The sequence below is a fragment of the Dermacentor variabilis genome, chromosome 11 (genome assembly GCF_050947875.1).
Source record: "Dermacentor variabilis isolate Ectoservices chromosome 11, ASM5094787v1, whole genome shotgun sequence".
Lineage (NCBI taxonomy): Eukaryota > Metazoa > Arthropoda > Arachnida > Ixodida > Ixodidae > Dermacentor > Dermacentor variabilis.
This window is the reverse complement of record NC_134578.1, coordinates 14,432,959-14,453,725: the sequence shown is the minus strand read 5'-3', so window position 1 is coordinate 14,453,725 and position 20,767 is coordinate 14,432,959. Positions and strand designations below refer to the sequence as shown.

General features: G+C 45.6%; 1 protein-coding gene and 2 non-coding genes across 3 annotated transcripts in view; 2 read left to right on the top strand and 1 right to left on the bottom strand.

The window, feature by feature from the left end:
• Positions 1-16,359, top strand: part of Myo81F (unconventional myosin 81F) — a 147,413-nt gene extending 131,054 nt beyond the window's left edge. The window contains exon 44 of the mRNA XM_075674270.1: positions 1,296-16,359. Coding sequence (XP_075530385.1) covers positions 1,296-1,577 — 282 coding nt within the window. The 3' untranslated portion in view covers positions 1,578-16,359. The remainder of the gene's footprint in view (positions 1-1,295) is intronic.
• Positions 16,360-18,628: 2,269 nt separating this feature from the next.
• LOC142565111 (small nucleolar RNA U3) lies at positions 18,629-18,842 on the bottom strand. Its single transcript, XR_012824797.1, has one exon. It is a non-coding gene; the product is annotated as a small nucleolar RNA U3 (small nucleolar RNA).
• Positions 18,843-19,484: 642 nt separating this feature from the next.
• TRNAN-GUU (transfer RNA asparagine (anticodon GUU)) lies at positions 19,485-19,558 on the top strand. The gene has a single exon. It is a non-coding gene; the product is annotated as a tRNA-Asn (tRNA).
• Positions 19,559-20,767: the final 1,209 nt, after the last annotated feature.

Sequence of the window (20,767 nt, the reverse complement as noted above, 5' to 3'; positions counted from 1 at the left end):
TCGTTGTCGGAGTTCATATTAGGTTTTTTTTTCTTTACTTCTTTTTAACCTAGGTAGGACATTAGGCAGTATACTAATAGCAGGAGCTTGGTGGGGCAACCCACCGCCCCGTTCCAAAGGCGACGCTCACAACATCCACTCATCCATCCATCCTACGCTAGCGTCTGGCGCTAGTGAAGGTCGATTTAGGCACCACTGACCTCCTTGAAGCCCTTGGGTTCAGCGAGAGCAGCGGAAAAGCAAACATGTCCGCAACAGAGATTAGTAAGAGGTGATTGGAAGATTGGTGGAAGAAAAGTAAGGAAACGACAGAAAACAGACACGTACAAAAGCAAAGTTCGTAATAGGTGGTCAGAAAATTTCGTTGTCGGAGTTCATATTAGGTTTTTTTCTTTACTTCTTTTTTAACCTTGGTAGGACATTAGGCAGTATAATAGCAAGAGCTCGGTGGCGCAACCCACCGCCCCGTTCCAAAGGCGACGCTCATAAAATCCATCCATCCATCCTACGAGACGGTTGAGCCAGCATGGGAATGTTGTGCAGTACACGAATTTTGCCTAAACTTCGTCTTTGTGGTTTCACACAGCTCTGCGACTTGGTTAAATTGACCATTTTCGGAAAATCGTCGCATTATATATACAGCAGTTCGCTTTTGGGTGAACTGCGCGAGGGCGGGACAAGAAAGTAAACAAACACGATCGCCATAATTCGCATTCATTGCGAATGCATTCATGCGTATAGAAAGAGAAAAACACATGGTTGCTTGGAAATTTAGAAGGCTAAAGCGCATTAAATAACGTGACAAGAACATCTGAATCCACAAACAGAAATATTAGACAAATCCATCTATTATTCCCGTAATTCCCATAATAACTGAGTGATCACAGCGCCACAGCTCCCTCCGGTGATTTTAATAGCAAACCCTATGCTGTTAGGCTATACCTATCGGTGGCAAGGGGTGCTATTCCGAACATTGTCGAATTCCGCCAGATTGGTAAGTTCTGTAGCGGTGGCATCTTGAGCCAATCAGAGAAGCCGTAGCAGCCTTCTGGGCCAATCAGAGCTCACAAATCGGTGAATTCGACAACGTCCAGAATCGCACCCAAGCTTTTGTCGTTATACCCTGCCCCAAATGAGCTTATTCTCGCCCCGCATGAGTGACGCCCTCAGAGACTACAGCAGTGTGTGTTTGATGCGGCAGGCACATCAGTGCTACACAGGAGTACATGGTCCCCCCTCCCCCCTTATACATCAACATGTCTTGGACTCGCGTGTAATCGACTTTCTCTTTGCAGGCGTTGCAGATCGCCGGCCTCATCAAAGACTACACGAACGTGCTCCAGATGAAGCGAAAGCCCACGGAGAGAATGTGGCACACGCCGCATATCAGCGCCGATGCGAGCGCCGCCACCCAGGAAGTGCCGGGCGCTACCAGCCAGCAGGACGCGACTCCGCAGGGGTCGGAGCCGCCACCACCGCCGCCGCCGCCGCCGCCTCCGCCGCCCGTGGCTACCCGGCCAGTCAGCATCCTCTACAAACCGCCTCCGCCATTGCTAGTCGGCGAGGATTTTGTCTAAGCAATTTCAGAGGCACGAGCAAGCAGTTCGGCGTATATACATATATATGTACTATTCCGCGCAAAACTGCTCAGTTTCCAACGAATTCAGTTGGCTACGATTCCAAAGACGCCGATTTCGATGTCGTTGCGGTGCTGTGTAAAGAAAAAAACCCCGGTCAGTCGCCGACTTCGGGTCGTTGGAGGGGGGCTCCGATTTACGGAAACACCTCAAGCACAAGCCACCGTGGCTGGCTCGCAAAAATCGCGAATCGGGCATACCCTGTGGGCTGACCTATGGGAGTACCTATGGGTACCTAGGACCTAAAGGGGATACGACACACCCTGCGAGATGTGTAAATAGGGGTAATCGTGGGGTTAGTCTAGGTAAGAAGCGGGGGAAAAAGCGAAATAGCTTTCTGTCGCTGAGCGAAGAAGCGAAAGAAAGAAAACTCCCAGGACATAACCGCGAGGGATTCGAACCACGTACTTATCTTCTCGTCGGCGGTAACATGCCTTTCAGTGGAGCCGTAGCAGACGGAATGCGCAGCGGCTTCTGGCGTGGGAGAAAATTTGTAAGCGCGCTCCTCTGAGATCCAGCAGAGGACTGCAGGTGTCCGCGATCTGGAAGGTCATGGCACAGTACAGGATATAGACCTGTAAATGAAATCTGATATGCCATATATACCGCATCTCCAGTAATCTCGCTTGACCAACCATATGTGTTCAGTATATGCCATCTCATACGATCATACGAGATCATTGGTTATGAGGATATGTGGCATAGTCATTTGTCACTACTTTTCTTGCTCTGGCGGCGCTGCATCCTCTCGTTTCAGTTTGAGTGTGTGTCCAAATATGCCGTCGAGGGTATGGCGCATGTCTTGACTAAAGGGAAATGATGTTCAAATTCCACTCGAACGACTTCAATGGTTCACGTTGAGAGTTTTGGTTTGACGTGCTGCTGCTGTCCTCATGCCGATATGTTACTGCCGAATTCTGCAGTGTTTGCGTTTGAGCCACTAAGAAAGGGCGTAGTTAGACCCCCCTTATGTCCAGTCACAGCAGGAAAGTAAGAGTCTGCTACCTGGTGGAATTCGAGTCTTCTGAGTACTACTTTTGGTGACGTCATAGGACGGTAGCGCACGCACATAAATCGATGTTCGACTGTTTTCTGCTTACTTCATGGCCTAAAAACTTGTGGCAGTGATGAAATACTAATACGATGAATGTCATGCTCGTAATTTTCTTCGAGAAGAGTCGTATAACGACACTATGTACACTGGCAAGTAAAAGTTTGGAGTCGACAGAATCGGTAAAGCATTTTTTTCCAAATATTACTCTGCAACCTGACATTCCTGAAAGACAGTGCATAGCTCTAATGCGGACATTTAGGCTGTACCACTTGATTTTAGTCAATGTAGCCAGGCTACGAAACAAAAATATTTTTTTCCTGGCACTGTTGGTCTGCAAACGTTTGCTTGCGAGTGCACATGCTATGTTGCAAACAACTTTCGTTTTAAACACATCAGAAGATGACATCGGAGCTACTATTCCTAACCACGTTTTGGCACTGCACGTAAGGTAACTAGCACATACATTAGGCCTAAGTTTCGAGTGACAACTGTTTTATCTCAAGTGAGTCGAGCCCCGAACAGATACGTTACACGTCCCGTACAGCGCTTGCGCAGTACAGTAATCGGTCGATCCCAGCACTGACATCCAGTTAGATGTAAGTGCTGGTCCACCCCACCGCTGCCACCAGTTATGAGCCGTTGGTCGATTCCACTGCTGCCATCCAGTTGTAAAGGGTCTCGAGGACCATCCCCACAGGACGTATGCGGAGGTCACAACTTCACAATCGGAACTCCAAGATAACGAGACTATATAAATATACCTGCTGAAAAAAACGTATGGTACTGAGTTTCTGTGATCAGAAATAAGTCAGCGTTCTTGATCATCGTGGGCGAGGGGAAGCTGCTAAGTGTATCAGCTGCACACGTGATCAGAGGTAACGGCGATTAATTGCGAGTTAAATGCGCGCGTCTACAGCGTCTGTAAAAGAAACACCGCTGAAGTCGAGCAGCGGGAAAGTTACCCTTGTGTACAGAGTCATTCGAATATCAACGAGCCTTTTACTAAAGGTACCGTAGGCGCATGTCACACCAGCATGACGTTTCAAATGGTCGACCTGATAGAAGGCGCAGAAAACTTTCACTGCCCTACTAAATGAACTTCCACACATGTGAAAAAAAATTTCTGTTGCACAGCATCGTCTAAGATATCTTAGTTTAGCTCGTGTTGAGATGACGTTATATTGTTCGTGGCTCACGCATTATAAACGCTTTGCTTTGCGCTTTGCCGCTTGGAGCGTGTCAACTCTCAAGTCATTAGAATTGAGTGGGGCCAGAAATCCGTATCGCGTACTTCCAAATGAAAGGGGAATTGAATTATTTTTTAATCTTGTAGGACAATATCAACTAAAAATACTCCAGATAAAATGACCCGACCTTCCGATCTTCCTCAAGCTACACACACAACGTCGACGAATAATTTTGTGCCACAAGACCGAAAAGTTGTCCTTCTAAAGTTTCTCTTTCACGTTGTGGTTTCCATAGCAACAGCTCACTAGAGGAACGTTCTATTCAAAAAAATATTTCTTCTAGATTCGTTTTTTTTTTCAGATGTGCCCCGTCCTGCAAAATTATTTTTCATCTCAAGCCTTCTCACACTCTTCCTTTCTTGTGCGTCCTTAGGTAAACATAGTTCACAACAACGCAAAACTCGAGGTCCCACTGTTTATATGTATCTTTCTTTTTTCCGACACTGACTAATTCCGCAGCCGTATTTAGCCTCGAATAATTGTTTCTTCTTTCAACTAGCACGTGACTGCCACTGCAAATTTTATGCTCAAGAAGCATCCTTGTAGAAGTCTGGAATGCATATACACATAGGTTTTAATATATAGGGACGCTGCCCGAACGGAGAAAGGCCAAACGGCTTACTTTCTCCTTGCACTAACCTTAAGGTATTTCCTACGTTCCTGGGACGAAAGTGCTCTTCGGCACTGAAATTTGTGAGCGCAGTGCTATCTCTTGGTGGCTCAACTTTCTCGGCAAGTGCTTCTCAACCAAGGTGTGTCGAAATGTAAATAGTACGCTCATTGCGAGTAAGTGCTTTTTTTTTACTTTTATGAATGATAAAAATGGCAACGTGCCCTGCGGTTAGAGCCTTTCGCGAAAAGGCATGTTCAATGTGACAGAGAACACGTCATGTACGTAACAAAAATAGAAGGCAAGAAAAATCTTTATTTAGCAGTTGGTTGCTGAATGCAATAGCGTATTGCTTAATTGTCGTCTGTGGGGTGAGTCGCAAATTGGCTACAAGTTATGGCTAATGCAACTTTTTTTTAGGTTTTATTCGTAGCGCTGTAAAAGTTGGCGCCCGAACAATCCCCCTGCTTGGAGTTACTGCGTACATTAAGTACGCCACTGGTCCCTGTGTCAAGATTTCAATGTGGCTCTGAGTAGAAAATTATCAGATTGCTGCTGACGTGTAAAGCAGTTGACCTGCTAAAACGACCAGAAAGCTGTCAGGTCCGCAGAGTACAATTTTCGGGTAACATTACTTTCTTCAGCCTTACCACTGAAAGACAGACTCGTGCCATATGCCCGTGACCACGTCTTTATGGCGTAATGAACAAAGTTGTCGCGTAGTGATGATCGTAAAAGCCATTAAACAGTGCACAATTTTCAAAAGTCGGGAGAAGGTATAGTTGAAGTCGCCATTTTTTTTGTATTCGAATTTGAATAGATGGGCTTTGTTTCCGGTAGGTGCAATACTCGGTGTAATGTTACATGTCAAAGAAGTAGCTCTACTGCTGACTCACCCCGCAAGTGTAGCCGGAATTCGCGCGAGTATTTCCCCGCCGGAACGCCAAGTGTTACCTGCCGTATTGAACCCAACCGTAGCCGAGACTTGCGTGCAGGGTTGCTCGAACAAACTATAGCCAGCACAACGTTTGAAACGTAGATAATGTCTTGGTCTAATTTCATGCAACGTTGGTCTTTGTGAAAGCAAACTGAACTGAAACAGCGCGCCCGTTGGCGTCACCGTCTGCTGGTAGCACGTTCGATCATTCGCCTGCAGGAATGTTTGTTCCTTCCGAGCAAGATTCGAAGTTGCGACATTTCTTGAGGCTGTCCGCTGGTGCCAGTTCGTTCAAGCAGTCGCACCCAATTCTTGTACGCGGCGTATTCAATCTTTAGCGGTGTCTCGCTGGCTTAAAGTAATAAACGATGAGATAGAAGTGGGAGAATTAGATTTTCATATCCGTACACTACTTAGCACACGGCAGTGACTCACAAAGCGCAAACGGTGACGGCTCTCGAGAGCACCTTGGAAAAGTCTTCAGCGTGCACATTCAGTAGAGTTTCTAAATGTCTGAATCAGTAGGATAACTTATGGAACGCCGTCGAACGTAAGCGTACAGCTACGTGAGTTGTGGTTTCTTTTTGTATACGACGCCATTGCAGTACCGGCTAGTAGGAGTGAGGAACAGCGTCGCGCAGGCCTGTCCTTGGACACGCGATGCGCTGGTTTCGTTAGAAGTTCCAGGGCGTTTCTCCAGCTGTAACACTCTAGCTTCACGTTCAAATTTTTGACTTTGGGCGGAGTCGTAGCGAAGGTCGTGAATTATTTCGCAGTTTACGGTTGTGCAAGCGCGGTCGAGGGGAGGGGAGATTACATTTCATTTTGTAGGGCAGTCGTCTTACGGTGTTCCGGTAGATTGTTTTCTGCACGAAGTATACTCGTCTTCATGTGAGTAGCCCTTAGCTATATATAGTTTAGTTGTATAGTCTTATGCATGCGGTAGGTTTGATGCATTTTTTCATGACGGACTTAGCGGTGTCACATCGTCGTAGCATAATTTCATTACGCGTCATCTTGCAATTACTCAAGGACGGCGGAGATTTAAACCTTCGAATCAATAACTGTGCCAAAAAAAGAAATCTTTCATCGACATTGCGCCAAATTGCGGGACACGCGAACTTGAAAAGTGGAAACTGAACACAACTCGGAAACTGCACACACGTATGGACCCATGAGCAGAAGCTCGTAGACAAAGTGTCCATTTACTCGTACACGTCTTCATTTGCTCGACATCGCACCAGTCTCCAGCAAGGCTAACCGTGATGTGTCTACATCGCCCTTGGGGCTGAGCGTACAGCACTGGCAAGCACCAAAACTATAACCTGCTGCAATTCCTCTTGGTTCAGCTTTGTGCAACTAGGTGGCGCACCTTGTATGTCTGTATATACTTATGTCCGTTATTTTCCCGGTGTCCACGTGGTTACGAACAGCTTGATGTAACCAGGCACGTTGGTACGCAGTATTTTCGATCATTCTGTCATAAGAAGTTATACCTCACACTGCACCTAACTCGGACATTTACGGTCACACTTCTCTTTTTGGGTGGCGATATGAGAACTCGTCACACAAGTTCCAACAGCTTTGCTCTGTACCTTTTATCTCCTCAAGTCGGTCTTACAACGCTTTACGCTTAGCTATTGAAAGTAACGATGGAAAACATTTTCAAAATAATTGTTTACCTTTCTTTGTCATTTCGTTCCTCCAAGTCTACGTAGTGTAGGTATTTAGGGGCGTATAAATGCGATGTACTTAAATATGTTACATTTTAGTTGACTGTCAATTCACAAGATTTAGGATGCGTTTGTCTTTCTTACGTTCGTTAAATGGACATTGGGTTCATACCAAACACGTGGAACTCGCCGAATGATATCTGCTGATGAATTTTACGTGGAGCCATTTGAGATATCTCGCAGCATATGGAAGGTATGGAAGGTCATACGATTCCAATTATACTCACGTGTATGTAAGATACAGATAAACTGCAGTATAATTTCTACTGACCTCACGTTGCCATGTTGTATATCTTCAATTATTGTTTCCAAATTTTAGATAGTATGAAAAGTACCGTTCAAATGCGAAAAGCTTTGCTTTTTGGCATCTGTCCTAAAAGCGACAAAGCCTGCATTTCAGTGAACATGAAGTGGGTCAGCAGTGTTCGTAGGCCTTTGTGCAACGATTTGTCAAACATCCCTGAAACTGAAATACTCGGAACGAACATCCCTAAGCGCATGTCATTTTTCGGTATTAAGATTATTCATCTGCATCTTTGCGAGCATTATCGTTATTTTAAGTGCAGCGATCAACTTTGCAAGGTAGACTTCTTTTTCTGTCTTCACCACGATATATACTCGTAGCTTGCGCTGCAGTCTTTCCGACGGTGGGGAGATCAGCTTTTGGGAGGCCGAAGCCATTAACGAATGATTTATTGCTCAAGTCTTACAGGAGGTGCTGCGCGAATAACAACCTGTGTAGTATCCATCTTTTTTCCCTTCCAAGCATATCAACACGACATTTACTCACAAAGAAATTTAAAAAAAAACGACATATGCCAAGTATTTATCCGCGATGTTTGATGTTTGAACCGTAACAGGATTATATACATTCCAGTGCCACAGCTTCTGTGTCGAAAGGTTGTGAGACTGAAATCTTTTTGTCTTCGGTTTTAATATAAATGCACTTATTCTAGCTTTGTCATTAGATGGCTCGAAGGAAAAACTCCCGAGAAATTTAGACGGCGTTTTATTCTTCTTGGTTTTGATGGAACAGATGTGATATTTCTTGCCGCTATTCGATTGAAATTCAGTTACCCCGTACGCCCATTTCCTGCATGACACAACCAAGAAACTGCTTCTAGAAAAGTTTAACTATTGAAGCGAATGCGTACATAAAGGCTTCCAGGTGGAATGTGCAGTATATACTCGCAGATATAACTTTACACTAACCGCGCCGTTTAATTTATGCGAAGGTCTACGTCTGGGTGTTTCGTTATAGTCCACAGATTCGTTGTAGGAGTAAATCTCTTCCGTTGCAGAATGCCGGAATTTATTTTCGTGATAGATGTATCCACGAGAGTTGCTTCACTCCTGTTTCATGCTCGATCCAACGTTCATCCTCTCCAGTTACCCCGCGGAATTTTAGAATATTCGTGTAGCATCGCGAGTGTATCGTTATCTCGAGTGTTTTTTTTTCTTCAAATCCGCAGTATTTTCTTATCAGGACTGTTGTGAGTGTGTCGCTTCGGCGGAGAGAGCTAACGCGTAGCTCCCACACGAAGCACCTGTGTGACGTCACTGTCACCCGACACTTATCGCGCTACCTGTCGTCGTATATCGTTGTGTGCGCTATCGGAACCGTACGCTAGATAAAAAAATGATAAGAAAATGCTTTCAGTGTGCGTGTGTTCTGTATGCCTCCGATATGCATTTCTTATCAGAGTTAATTATTGGTTAATGTCCTCTCTGTGTGGCGTAAGCTGCTGAAGAGACCACGGAGCGTCACAATCAGGGAGATCACAGAAATACATTTTGAAGTGTTTTAATTGTGAGACTATAGAGTCGTGCTCGATGAGTTGAAACGACTCGTTTGTACTGAAGCTCCCATAGACGCTAAATTTTTCATTGACTAAATTGTTTCATTGAAACAGGCGCCATATTGGCAACATTTTTCATTTGAAAAGAAATACTGAACATACCTGACAGAATGTCAAGATGCTTCTTCTATGTGTATTTTCCATATATTTCTGTCTGCGCGGCTTGTGTGGTAGCCTCTTGAATTAATGTTTCACTAAAACTGACCTTACGTTGGCCACTTTTTTTCCTGTAAAGTAAAAGAAATATTGAAACTATATTGGGACCAGCAATTCAGCCTTTTCCTGTGTGTTTTTCTGTGTATTCTTGTGGGTGTTTAATTTTGCTATTGTTTATTCCGCTATATTTGCATATTCATTAGGCCGTGCTTGCACATAGCTATAAGTCGCCTTTTTATTTTTTATTTGGCTGGCGGCCCCTAATCAGACGTTCATTCAAACCTTTTGTCTGGCCTTCTCTGATGCATGGGGAACCAGTATACTATTAATTAAATGTAGATGATCCGGTACATCCTTGCTTTAGCGGCTGTGTTGATTTTGACCATACTGGGGGCTTTTCTTTAAATCAAATTGCTTTGTTTTCTTGTTTACCCAGTTTTTTAATTCTTTATTTGAGGATCGTCAACTACGGTAATTAGAACATTTTTTTTCTGTCGTAGGGTGTGAACGCAACACTGGTTTAAGTATCGAGTTTGATGTTCTTTTCATTCGTCTTACGTTCCACACGTACTTGTCTTGACGTCATCTGGTGCCTGATTAAAAACGCGAAGTTAATGCGCCCTGCAATTACAAACACTTCGATTACCCTGTGCTGCTTGGGTTCTGTGACTGCTACTGGCCTCTTTGGCAGCTAACTACCCCCTACTAACCCGTAATTTGCCATAACTATTACTGTGCGCAGTGTAGTATCTCAGTTTCATCAACTTCCAGTTTCGGTGGTAACGACGCCTGCTGTACCAGTCTCTTTTTAAAAAAATGGGATCTAGAGGAAACACATGTAAAAATCCTGTGTTAGTTGTTGTACATATATTTATTCTATCCTCTTTCACTGAGCACACGAGCAAAAAAAAAAACATTCGTCGTGCGGTGTTTTGCGAGTTGGGAAAACCGGGTCTAGAACAGCACGAATGCTCGACTACGTCTCTGCAAATCAGCTCTGGTTTGCTGTCACAGAAAAGTTCGGTGTCACAGATAAGTTCCGTGTCGTGTTTTTGCAAACGACGGAATACGAGAGAAATACTCACGCTTTTTATTGCAAAAAAAAAAAAAGAAAGCACCACTTTCGTCAAAGTGCGACGGGGGGAAGGGTACGGGAAAGTGTCGAGAGTTGAACTGGTGTCGGATGCTGCAGTATATATTTGACAAAAGCCTGCTCACTTTGGTCTGGTGAAAGAAACAAAATGTGTTCACGACTTTTTACGAAGAGCTTTGACATGGTTGTTGATGTTTTTTTTTTCTTCTCATTCTTCTGTAAATAACTACTAGTATTGAAACGACGACGATACACGACAATATAATGATACACCTAAACTTCGATATCATATTTATTGTCGCGTTGTCTATGGAGACCCCGCTCCCGACGTAGATGAAGTTGAATGTATTCGAAACGGCCACAGATGCACTGATACTCACGTGTAGGCATTTCATTTTTTCGTGCAACGCAAACTTTAGCTCTTTAGCAGCTGTCAGCAGGGTTTTATGCGCAGTTCTTAAAGAACGAAAACTTCACGCGTATTTGTGCTTAGGTGCAATATGTATTTGATTTTGTTCGTAACACTGCAATACTTTAGCGCCGTCACATTGAACTATAACCGCACAGAGCATGCGGTCGCCATATTTGAAAGCGTGATTGGCTGCACCTTTTCAAAGAAACATAAAGGGTTACTGGTTAGTTCCGTGTACCTAAAATTGAAACAGTGCCGAAATGGAACAGAAGGTTAAAAAGGGACGACACACAGTACAGACGACACAGTGCAGACGACATTTGTTGCAAGCCTCGTAATGTGAACAACACACTGTGCTGTTTGTCGTCTGCTTCTTCGTTCCCTCCTGTTACTCCGCTGTTGAAACCAACGCAAACGATTGGCACCAAAATTTCGCGCGATGCGGCACGTTACGTCACCTGACAGCGGGAGCGCTCTGAGTAGTTTCGGGTAGGAGGCTGCTTGAAGACTATTTCTTTGAGAACGCCATCTTGGAAACCCAAATGATCTGCATTTTGCCTCGAGACCAGATATGGCGGTGCTGCTGTCGAGTTTGGTGTGTTCCGTTCTTCACGCTCCGATCTTCAATTTGTGGCTAGAAAATGCGCGAGACGTTTTGCTCGTTGATCAAAGAAAAACTTGACTGCGCATAACAAACCTGACGACGGACGCTAGAGTCATGCCACCGGTATATTTCTTCAACGGTGTTAGAAGGGTTGCACCTAAGCGACAACAGCTCAAACTGCGTCGTTCCGCTCTGGATGTGCAAAATGTTCGTGACGCACTGTGCTTGCTATGGCATCGTCACCAAACCGTTGTTTACTGTTTACTGTGTGTTTTATCACTGTGCGCGCAATGACAAATGCGGTAGGGGGCGCTTATGTCGAACGCTTGTGCGAGGGTCACGCTTCGTTCGTGGCTGTACGTATTATCAGCATAAATTCAAACGTGAATGATTCCGAAACTACTATTAATGCGGTGTTCCGTTTCCACGTTCACCTGCATTTGTAACAGTCGCCTAATTCTGGCACTTAAACGTACAAGAGTTGGAACTACTTTATGCTAAGGAAAAGTCTACAGAGCGGTTACACCTAACATGCGTTCTGATCAGTTATTCTCCGTTCGCGTTTCAATTTATGCCTATGGTACGTGGATACTAACAAGCTGCGTTCTTCGGGACCGGTCTGAACGAGTGAAGCCTCTCCCGGAAGACTTTATGCAATCTTGCTCAGTGTGCGGCTGTGGGTGTACTTGCAGTTGGCTTTGTTTGTAGGAGGAGTGTTTATCATCCAATGAAAAGCTGTTGGCCAACGATCTTATTATGCAGGTTTATCCTTTGTTCGATTGTCCTTGTGTCTCCTACGCCAGTTTTACGTACAGTCGGCGTCAGAATTTTGCGGACGCAAGATCAGAGAAAACGAATTCCAGTGCATTTTGGGACCGTTCAATATCATGATGTTGGCATATGCTAGTACAGGCTCGAGTTCCGAATAACAGGTCACGTGCCCAGGCTGCTGAAATATCCAGCTTTTCTTTTCTCGGATCACGTGATCCGTAAACTTTTGACGCCGTTTGTAAATTCGCAACTATACCTTAAGTTATTGCGCCATAGATACTTAATGTATTTTTGACAACTTGACGCTGTTTATTATGATTTCGAATTTTTCTTTTTTGTCTTTTCAATCTTCTTTAGGCTTTTGTGCGTAGTAGTGTCTCTTTATTATTATTTCGTTGTATTATGTTTGTAGCTTGGTCACAGAGAAAAAAAAAGTGTCGCCGAAGCTCATTGATAGACGGTCACGTGTAGCATCTGGGAACGTTTTGGCATTGCATTGCTAATAGCTCAGATTTTCTTGTTTGTTTTTCTTTTGCGATGTTGTACTGTAGGCATACCGCGCATTGTGGTGTCCCTAGAGTTCTAGAAATGTGACGTAGTGCGCTATCTACGCTTGCTCTTATCGTGTAGGCGCAGAACAGTGCATCGAAGTGTTACGTCTGCGCATGCTTACTGCGCAGAAAAGGCGTCAATCATGATGGCCTCGTCAGTGCCCACAGCAGAGCCGCAGCGCTGTAGATCGGCCGCACGTCGATCTTGGCGATACTGACGCAAAGTTCAGTAACAGGCGGTAATATTTTTAGTGGGAACAGACCCGCTAAGTATTTCCTATGCTAGATAGCGCATTTACATCACAGAAGCCGGATTGCTTCAACGGGCGGACATTACTTATTGCAGGGCGAGGTTATCTGGTTGGCAAAGCTTCACTGAACAACTTTGCTATTCGTATTCACTTTAGTGAAAACGTTCCACTTACGCAAAATTGATATCGATAAGGGATGAAGTAGCATCCTTTTAGCAGAAAGCATGTGCTTATCACCAATTTCGAGAAACACGTCCTAAATTTATCTGGTTATATGCATTGATATTCCAGATAGCACTCACTATCAGTGAATTTTCAGCAGCGATGCTGAAAGGAAAGGATGCTGTCGAAAGGAACGTAAGGGCTCGAGTGTTTCTCATTCTCGGTCGCGTCTTCGATTCGCACTCATGAAATTCATGGCGCTTGAAAGTTTCGAAGGATGAGGAAAAAAGATGTTCTGCACTTCCTTGCAAAACACTCTGATCCAACAGGACGTTTACCAGACGTCCCGAAATTGGCTACGTCCATGGGTACAGTGGCTTCGCTTCGTTTAACAAGGACAGCACCTATTCCCCGTAAATTAACTGGTCGAACTAGATGGTCGAGTGAAGGCAGTAACACGAGACGCAGCCACCGTAATTCCGTGTCCACCCTGAGCGAAAACACATTTCTACGAAGGCTTGTTTGCGAAATCGCAGATGCCTTCCGTGTAGTTGCGAATCGGCTCCCTATACGCTGGCTGTCAGCCTGCATCGACGTGTATGTCTGTCACGTTGCTCTGTTTTCATAGATGTCTCGCCTAGCTGCCAACCGAATCATATCTGTCCTAATCGCCGAGGAGAGAGATTTGATAATTTCCGTACTGTTCTGCGCCTGCGCGCAACTGCAGAGCGCCCGGACTCTGGGCCGTCTTGCGGGAAAACGAAACTATGGCCCCCATCTTCAAGACAGACGCGCGACGCGGAGGTGGCCTTATCTCTACAGCCTGTTGCAAAGTGTTGGCTAATACCAGCCGCCAGTCGTAAAGCTATGTTATGCGCATCGACGAGCGTTTGCGGGAGAACTTATTCCGTCGGGCTAGCTGGTTATAAGCATTCGTATTACTCGCATTAGAGCGAAGAAACTAAAACTCGCATAAACACCCACAGTTAAGCGCAAAACACAAACTTTCATCGGCCAACTGTTTTATTCCAGCGAACCACAAGATGCCACTGCCGTAATTACTACCAAGTTGCCACAGCCAAAGGACACATCTAATGAATTGATCCTGATATTTTTTTCTCGTGCACAGGATATTTTATGACATGACATATCTTGGTGTTCGGAATGAGCTCTCTTTGTGGCATCATCGCCAGGAACAGAAGCAGGAAGAGGAGATTACCATTATTAAACGTCTTTGTTATCGAGTAAAACAATGTACGCAAGACCGCGACATGCTGCATAGCTAGTACGGCAGTGACGTCTTGTGATTTACGCATGCGCAGAGTGGTCCACGCATGCGCAGAAGTCATTACTTGTGGCTTTAAGTTACCCTTTCACCGCAATAAAACAGCTGGTAGTGTGCGCTTGAGCAGTGTAATTCACCGTGTTCATTTATGTGCTCTATCTTTAACGCTCCGATGGCAGTAATTCCGAGAGGTTAATTCACTTGCTCGCACGGAGACTGGGGCGACCTCCGGCGCAACATTTCGCGCTTGCAGCAACAAATGGCGTTTTCAACCGCGCCTCGTAAAGCCCCTTAAACTTCGTAAAGTAGCGACACTCTCCGCCTTCACTCCTCCTCGTTTCTCCTCTCTTTCATGCTCCCTCCTCGACCGTGGCGCCGCCTACACCGCTCGAGCGTAGCAACGGCGCCAACATGCGCTCCTCGTCACTACGTAGACGCTTCTCGAGCAAACATGGCGCTGATGCACGGCGCGAGGGCCCACGTGATGCTATTAGGCCAATAGCGACGCGGCGTCGGCCTTAGCCAGGCGCGCGAGGAGGAGGCGGCATTCTTCAAAACGTGGCACTACGTTACGAAGTATAAGGGGCTTTACGCCTCGAAGAGGAGGCTATAGTGCAACCGTTTCTCTACACGGCGGCCCCGCTTTGGTTTGAATGTTTGCTCACAAATAATAGGTGGTGCTGCTATACTGTCGAACTTTTTTTTGTCGCTGCTCGCTCGTACTGGTGCTGTGTAGTCGCGTTCGCTCGGCGAATGCCTGCTGCGAGCAGGACTGGCTCACTTTCGGAATGCGTGTCAGAGAGTAGCAAGGTAACATACCGAACCGGAAAAACAACAAACCGGAAATTCAATGGGAAGGAGGAGAACACCGCGTTAGCATTCAGCCAACGGGTACTTCCGGGGTCGGAGTTAGAACCTGGCATCCTTAATACATATACCAAATATATCTTTCTTTTTTTTCGTCTTGAACGGTAGGCCTCGTCAAACATCTCTTCTATAACGTTTGACATAAATGCAAGGTCAGTTTTGTTTCTTGAACGGGAAATTGTAATATTGGAGTGTCACTTATGAGGAAGCATGCTCCCCTTTTACTGCACAGCCTTGTACGCGCGCAAAAGAAAGGGGAAAAAAGGGAGGGAACATTCGGAGTTGGCATAGAGTAACTGCGCACGAACTCGAAGTTTAAGCTAGCTGGCGCACCAGGTTTGCAAACAGGGATAATTGGGCAAGGGTTATAGACAGGGATGGGGTGTGGCTCGAGGACGTTTCCTGTACGTCTCGTTCCCCAATAATTTGCGCTGCTTCCTAACACTCTGAACAGGCAGAGCCTGGCTTCTTGCACACTTGTGTGCGCAAACTGCAGTAACGCCCAAGCCAACGCCAAATTCTTGGTCAACGCGAAGAAAGCAGTCTGACGCATTCTCCCATTTAGTGAAGACGAAAGGAATCTGAATTGCCGTACATCACACGGATGTTGACAAATAATGTGTCCCTGCTGTAAGGCTAGCAGTTATTTACATCGCCGCATTAAGGAGCAAATATTGTGTCTCTCTGCTGTGGCGGCTGCAATGTGGTTTACGTGGCGTATAAACGCTTTTACGTCGCTGGTGTCGATCACGTGGCCGTTCGTAAGTGTGAAATTGTACAGTATATTGCGCAGTTTTCTCCTCTTTTTTTCCAAGGAAGCTGCGTATGTTTCTTTCGAATTGTTTTTGTTTGTTTGTTCAGTGTCTATTTTTCTCCCAACTGAAGGAACAACAAGAAACATGCTACAAAAATGCAAGGACGAGCGCGAAACAATTGTACACTGCATGCCAAACATTGTCACATGTACTTGCGGGAACCGTGGAAGAAAAAAAATGACTGTGTACAAGACCTGTGGTTTGGTGAACAGTTCAACCTAGTCAAGTGAAGATTTGCACCGTTATGGAAGAAAATGGTGTTTTGATAATTATATATATATAAATATATACTTAATAAACAGCTTGTGAAATTTATTTACTGGTGTACTTTTATCTGCCTCTTTCATAAAAGGAAGCTTGGCCATGTATGGAGGTACGTTCGTACAAAAAATACAATTAAGATTTTCTAACTTAATTGAGGTGTACAGTAATTATCCTAATTGGTCGTTGGTTTGCTGAGCTATGCGCGCTAGAAACTTCGTACCAGCAGGTCAATGAACCAATTACAGACTCAAAGGTAAGTTTCCCACCCTGAAACCAGGTATCAAACTATGCTTATAAAAAGTTATACGTTGGGCTTTGTAAGGTTAAATAGTTTTCGTGGTAACTTCTTAAGATAAAATGAGCTATCACGGTAACTATCACAATATATAGTTACTTTGCTGAGTTATCCCCAAAGCCTAAGTTTCACATGCTGACATCAGCTGTATGAAAGTATGAAACTCAGCTTATAAAAAAATTGACTTTGTGAGTTTAAATACCTTTTAGAGTGACTTCACTTCTCTCGAACTAGTACTTTCGGCTGATTATCGTTTGCTACTCCAATTGTATCTCGCACTCATTTCGTAACACTCAGAAAAAAAGAATTCTCGAGTTTTACGTGCAAGAACCACGATCTGATCATGAGGCACGCCGTAGTGGGGGGCTCCCGATTAATTTTGACCACCTGGGGTTTTTTAACGTGTACTTAAATCTGTACACGGGTGTTTTTACGTCTCGCCTCCATCGAAACGCGGGCGACGTTGATATGAGTGAACCAGTGAAGCTCAGCATCTCGCAGTAATATTCTTTCAAATAATGCTTTCGAATATATTGCGAGGCTATACGTTGAACTTTAGCGGATTACTTTGAGAAGCAGCTGATTCTGCGAGGCGCTGAAGCTTTTACAATGTTACCAGTTAAGAGGACGCCAACGAGTATTGAAACAAAATTTTCAACCTTTCAATTCTGTTTTTGCGTAAAATGAAGTTCCTAAAAACTAAAAAAAAAATTCTGGCACGACTCAGAGAGCCCCGAATGTTGTCATAGCTCTTCTACAGCCAGTTTTGGTTTCGTTTCCGGTGGGGGTGACTGTGCCTTGACGTCGTGAAGCAGAAGTTGATCACGTGTTATGGGAGCGCCTTGGCATCCACGGCCTTGACGGTTCTTTGTATATATAAGCTATCTGACAACGCTGTCTCGAAGGTAAGCTCGGCAGTACGTTTGTTGATCCGAGCAGGAGTGGTCGCTTTTGAGAGAGCTCAGTCTGCCCTAGTAGGCATGATCCATACCACTCACACCATTGCTCATAGGGAGTTATAAGGACTTTACAAGCTCGTAATTTGTTGCAGGAGTTTGACGGTTGCTCGGATACATGGCGCCCCCGCGTTCCACCCGTAGGGTGCAGAAATGGTCTGAAAAAGTTCGGGCAGCAAGACAGAAGAATCCTCGCCCACCCCCTCTGAGCACGAGGGAACGCGTCCGTCTCCATAGGGCGCGCAAGAGATTGAGGCAGAAGCACCGACCATCTGCGAGAGCGGCGGGCTTGAGCGGTGCAGGGTAGACTCGGGTGGTGCCGCCAGCAGGGGCGTCTGCGACTACAATTGGAGCAGACGACACGACCAGCATACGAACATCCACCCGAGCCACCTCACCCGTCCAAGCCGGCGCTGCGCAGCCCACCCCCATCACCTTGGAGTACATCGTAGCGTTCGAAACGAAGGGGCGCCACTACGAATGTGCAGCGAGGGCGATTGCAAGAATAGACCGTGGGACAGCAACTAAAGCTTCGTAGCGCGTGAGCAAATGCGAGTTTTGTATTTGGTTACGTCATTTCTGTACACGCTCCTAGTGACCACACATCACAAGACGACGGTCCACTACCCCAGGGCTACGGGGTCTTCGAACACTCTACCCAATCAAAAAATAACGTCTGCTCTCGTCCGTGGAATAGCAAATAAAGCTTCGTAGTGCGTGAACAAATCCGAGTTTTGTATTTCGTTACGTCATTTCTGTACCCGCTCTTATCTATGACCACACACCACAAGACGGATCCACTTACCCCAGGGCTACTGAGCCTTCGTACTGTCTACCCGGCCAAAATATAACGTCTGCTCTGGTTTCTTGTTCACCGATGAAAGTCCGTTGTAAGCCCTAGCGAGTCTTCACGTATTTTGTTGCACAACCCGCTCTAAATTACGTACGAAGCATCCACACAAGCGTCTGCAGAAAAACTGCCGTTGTCGTTCGAACGGTGAACTATGGCTCTACCATACATTTCAGATTATCCAAATTCTATCTTTGGAATTGCTTAAAAATGTACCCGGCCACTCAGACTGGGTCTCCGCCCTCCCATCGGCCACAAGAACCGGTGGGAACGGTCATCAATGGCAGGAACCCGGGTCGGAACCCTGAGTTCCGATGCCGGCTTCGCGCTCAGGCGGAGACCCTCGACTCCTCATCGTGGTCGAGTGTGTTCCGAGTTCGCGGATGCGTCTCGGCGATCGCACTATAGCAATGATCCTATGAAGCACGATCTTAACACAAGCCGCTCAGTCGACAGCAGGTGACCTAAACCGTGCAACCAGGTTGCACAAGTTTCGACTCTTTTTCTTTTCAAGAAAAGTGTAATTTTTCGCAAAACATGCGTAAATCTTTCCAAACGTCGCATTACCCCGCCACCTGTAGCATATGTCTTTTATTTTAAATAATGCTTTTACTAAAAGTTACCTAAAATATTTAGCAAATGGTGAAACCAAGCTTGCGCACAACGCTTTCTACCAGTCGAGATTGAAATTGCGGTCGGATATCGCCGAAGCAACGAGGGTCGTAAACAAAAACTCTTCCGTCTAAAGTCCGAGAGTTGTTGGGATACTTCGTTTTCGCCTATTTTTTTCCAACCATGAAGTGAAAATCCGGCACGGAGAGCTGAGAACGCAGTCTTACTAACTTCGGTTTCGTTGGCGGGTATATCGATGCCCGTCGCAGCAGTCGGTGTCAAGCGACGACGTTTGGACGCAAGCTGCGGTTCGTCGAAACGTTTGCCCACCTAATTATGTTGCACGACGCTTGAAGCATAGTTATTGCGAACGTGCCGCAAAAAACGAACTCACAAAATGTTGCAGCAGGCAGCGATGCGACTACGCGAATTCCATGGCCTGTTAACTCGGCATGGACGTCCTGCCTCCGTGGCGCAATCGGCTAGCGCGTTCGGCTGTTAACCGAAAGGTTGGAGGTTCGAGCCCTCCCGGGGGCGGCAGAGTTTTCTTTTGTTTTCTAAAGTAATTTTAATATTTTTACTTAAACATTATCTGCAGCTCGGACTTTTGCTGTTTATCATCGACGTTCTTTTACAAGTGAGCCTTGTGTTCTGTTCGAGCTTTGTGGGAATGGAAGAAAGGTTTTGTACTCTCCGTTCCTTCTTCAGCACTGTCTTTTTTTTATTTCTCATTTTTGACGTGTCTGCAACAGCACATACCGCTGTTGCGCAAACTATTAAAGAAGTATTGAAGCTTAAAAAAGCATGTAAGAACCTAAACGGGTGGCTGTACGCCACGCCTGACGTACGTCCCCATATTCAGTCGGCTGATATGCGTCAGCTGAATGTTTAGTTTCTCAGCGATGCCTTTGCGCGATAGAACACGTGTAGTAGTTGAAAATGAAGCAGGTCACTGACCAATACCAAAATAAAAAAAAAATGACGCTTCGGGATCCGTATGCGGATCCCTTGTTCACAATGGAATGTCGGCTATGTACAAGGTTATTAAATAGCGTTCAACGCACGACGCAAAGTTCGGGAGTACACGTGTTTTAAGAGTTCCGGACGATCTATTGATCCTCTTATTTGTCGTTTGAATTATTAGTGATTCGAGATTGGGCCTCGTTGTCTAGTCGGTGGCCACGATACGCGGGTTGTCCCAGTTCATCTCGTGACATGTCCCAGTTTACCTCGTGACATTTAGACCTTGGTCAGTGACCTGCTTCATTTTCTATCAATGCTTTTACCTGACCAGACGGCATTCCGTCGAACTATTCACAACATGTCAGGGTCCGGCATATTTCGCTGCGCCTGCTTGAAAAAAGATTTTGCGCTCACCGCTGCACTGTCCTTGCTCAAATTTTGCAGAAAGATCGCATTTTGGAGTCTAGATTGTTTAGTGCAGCACTTGGCACAGCTATTTGCCTGGTTTCTAAGAAAAAAGTGCGAATTGGCCTGCATTTATGGGAATGAGAGCTTAAACTTGTGTTGCCACCTGCCGACAGCTGCAGAAAGCAGCGCTTCAGGGATGGCTGCCACGTGTTGCCCATAGAGTTTCCTACACTGCCCGCTCCGGAACCATGCCTGGAACGCGCTGAAGCTCTTCCTGAAATGCTACTTTCTGCAACTGCCGGCAGGCGGCGATACAAGTTTGAGCTTGCGCCGTCGGTACAGCAATTAACTCGCATTCCCGTAAGTGCCCGTTAA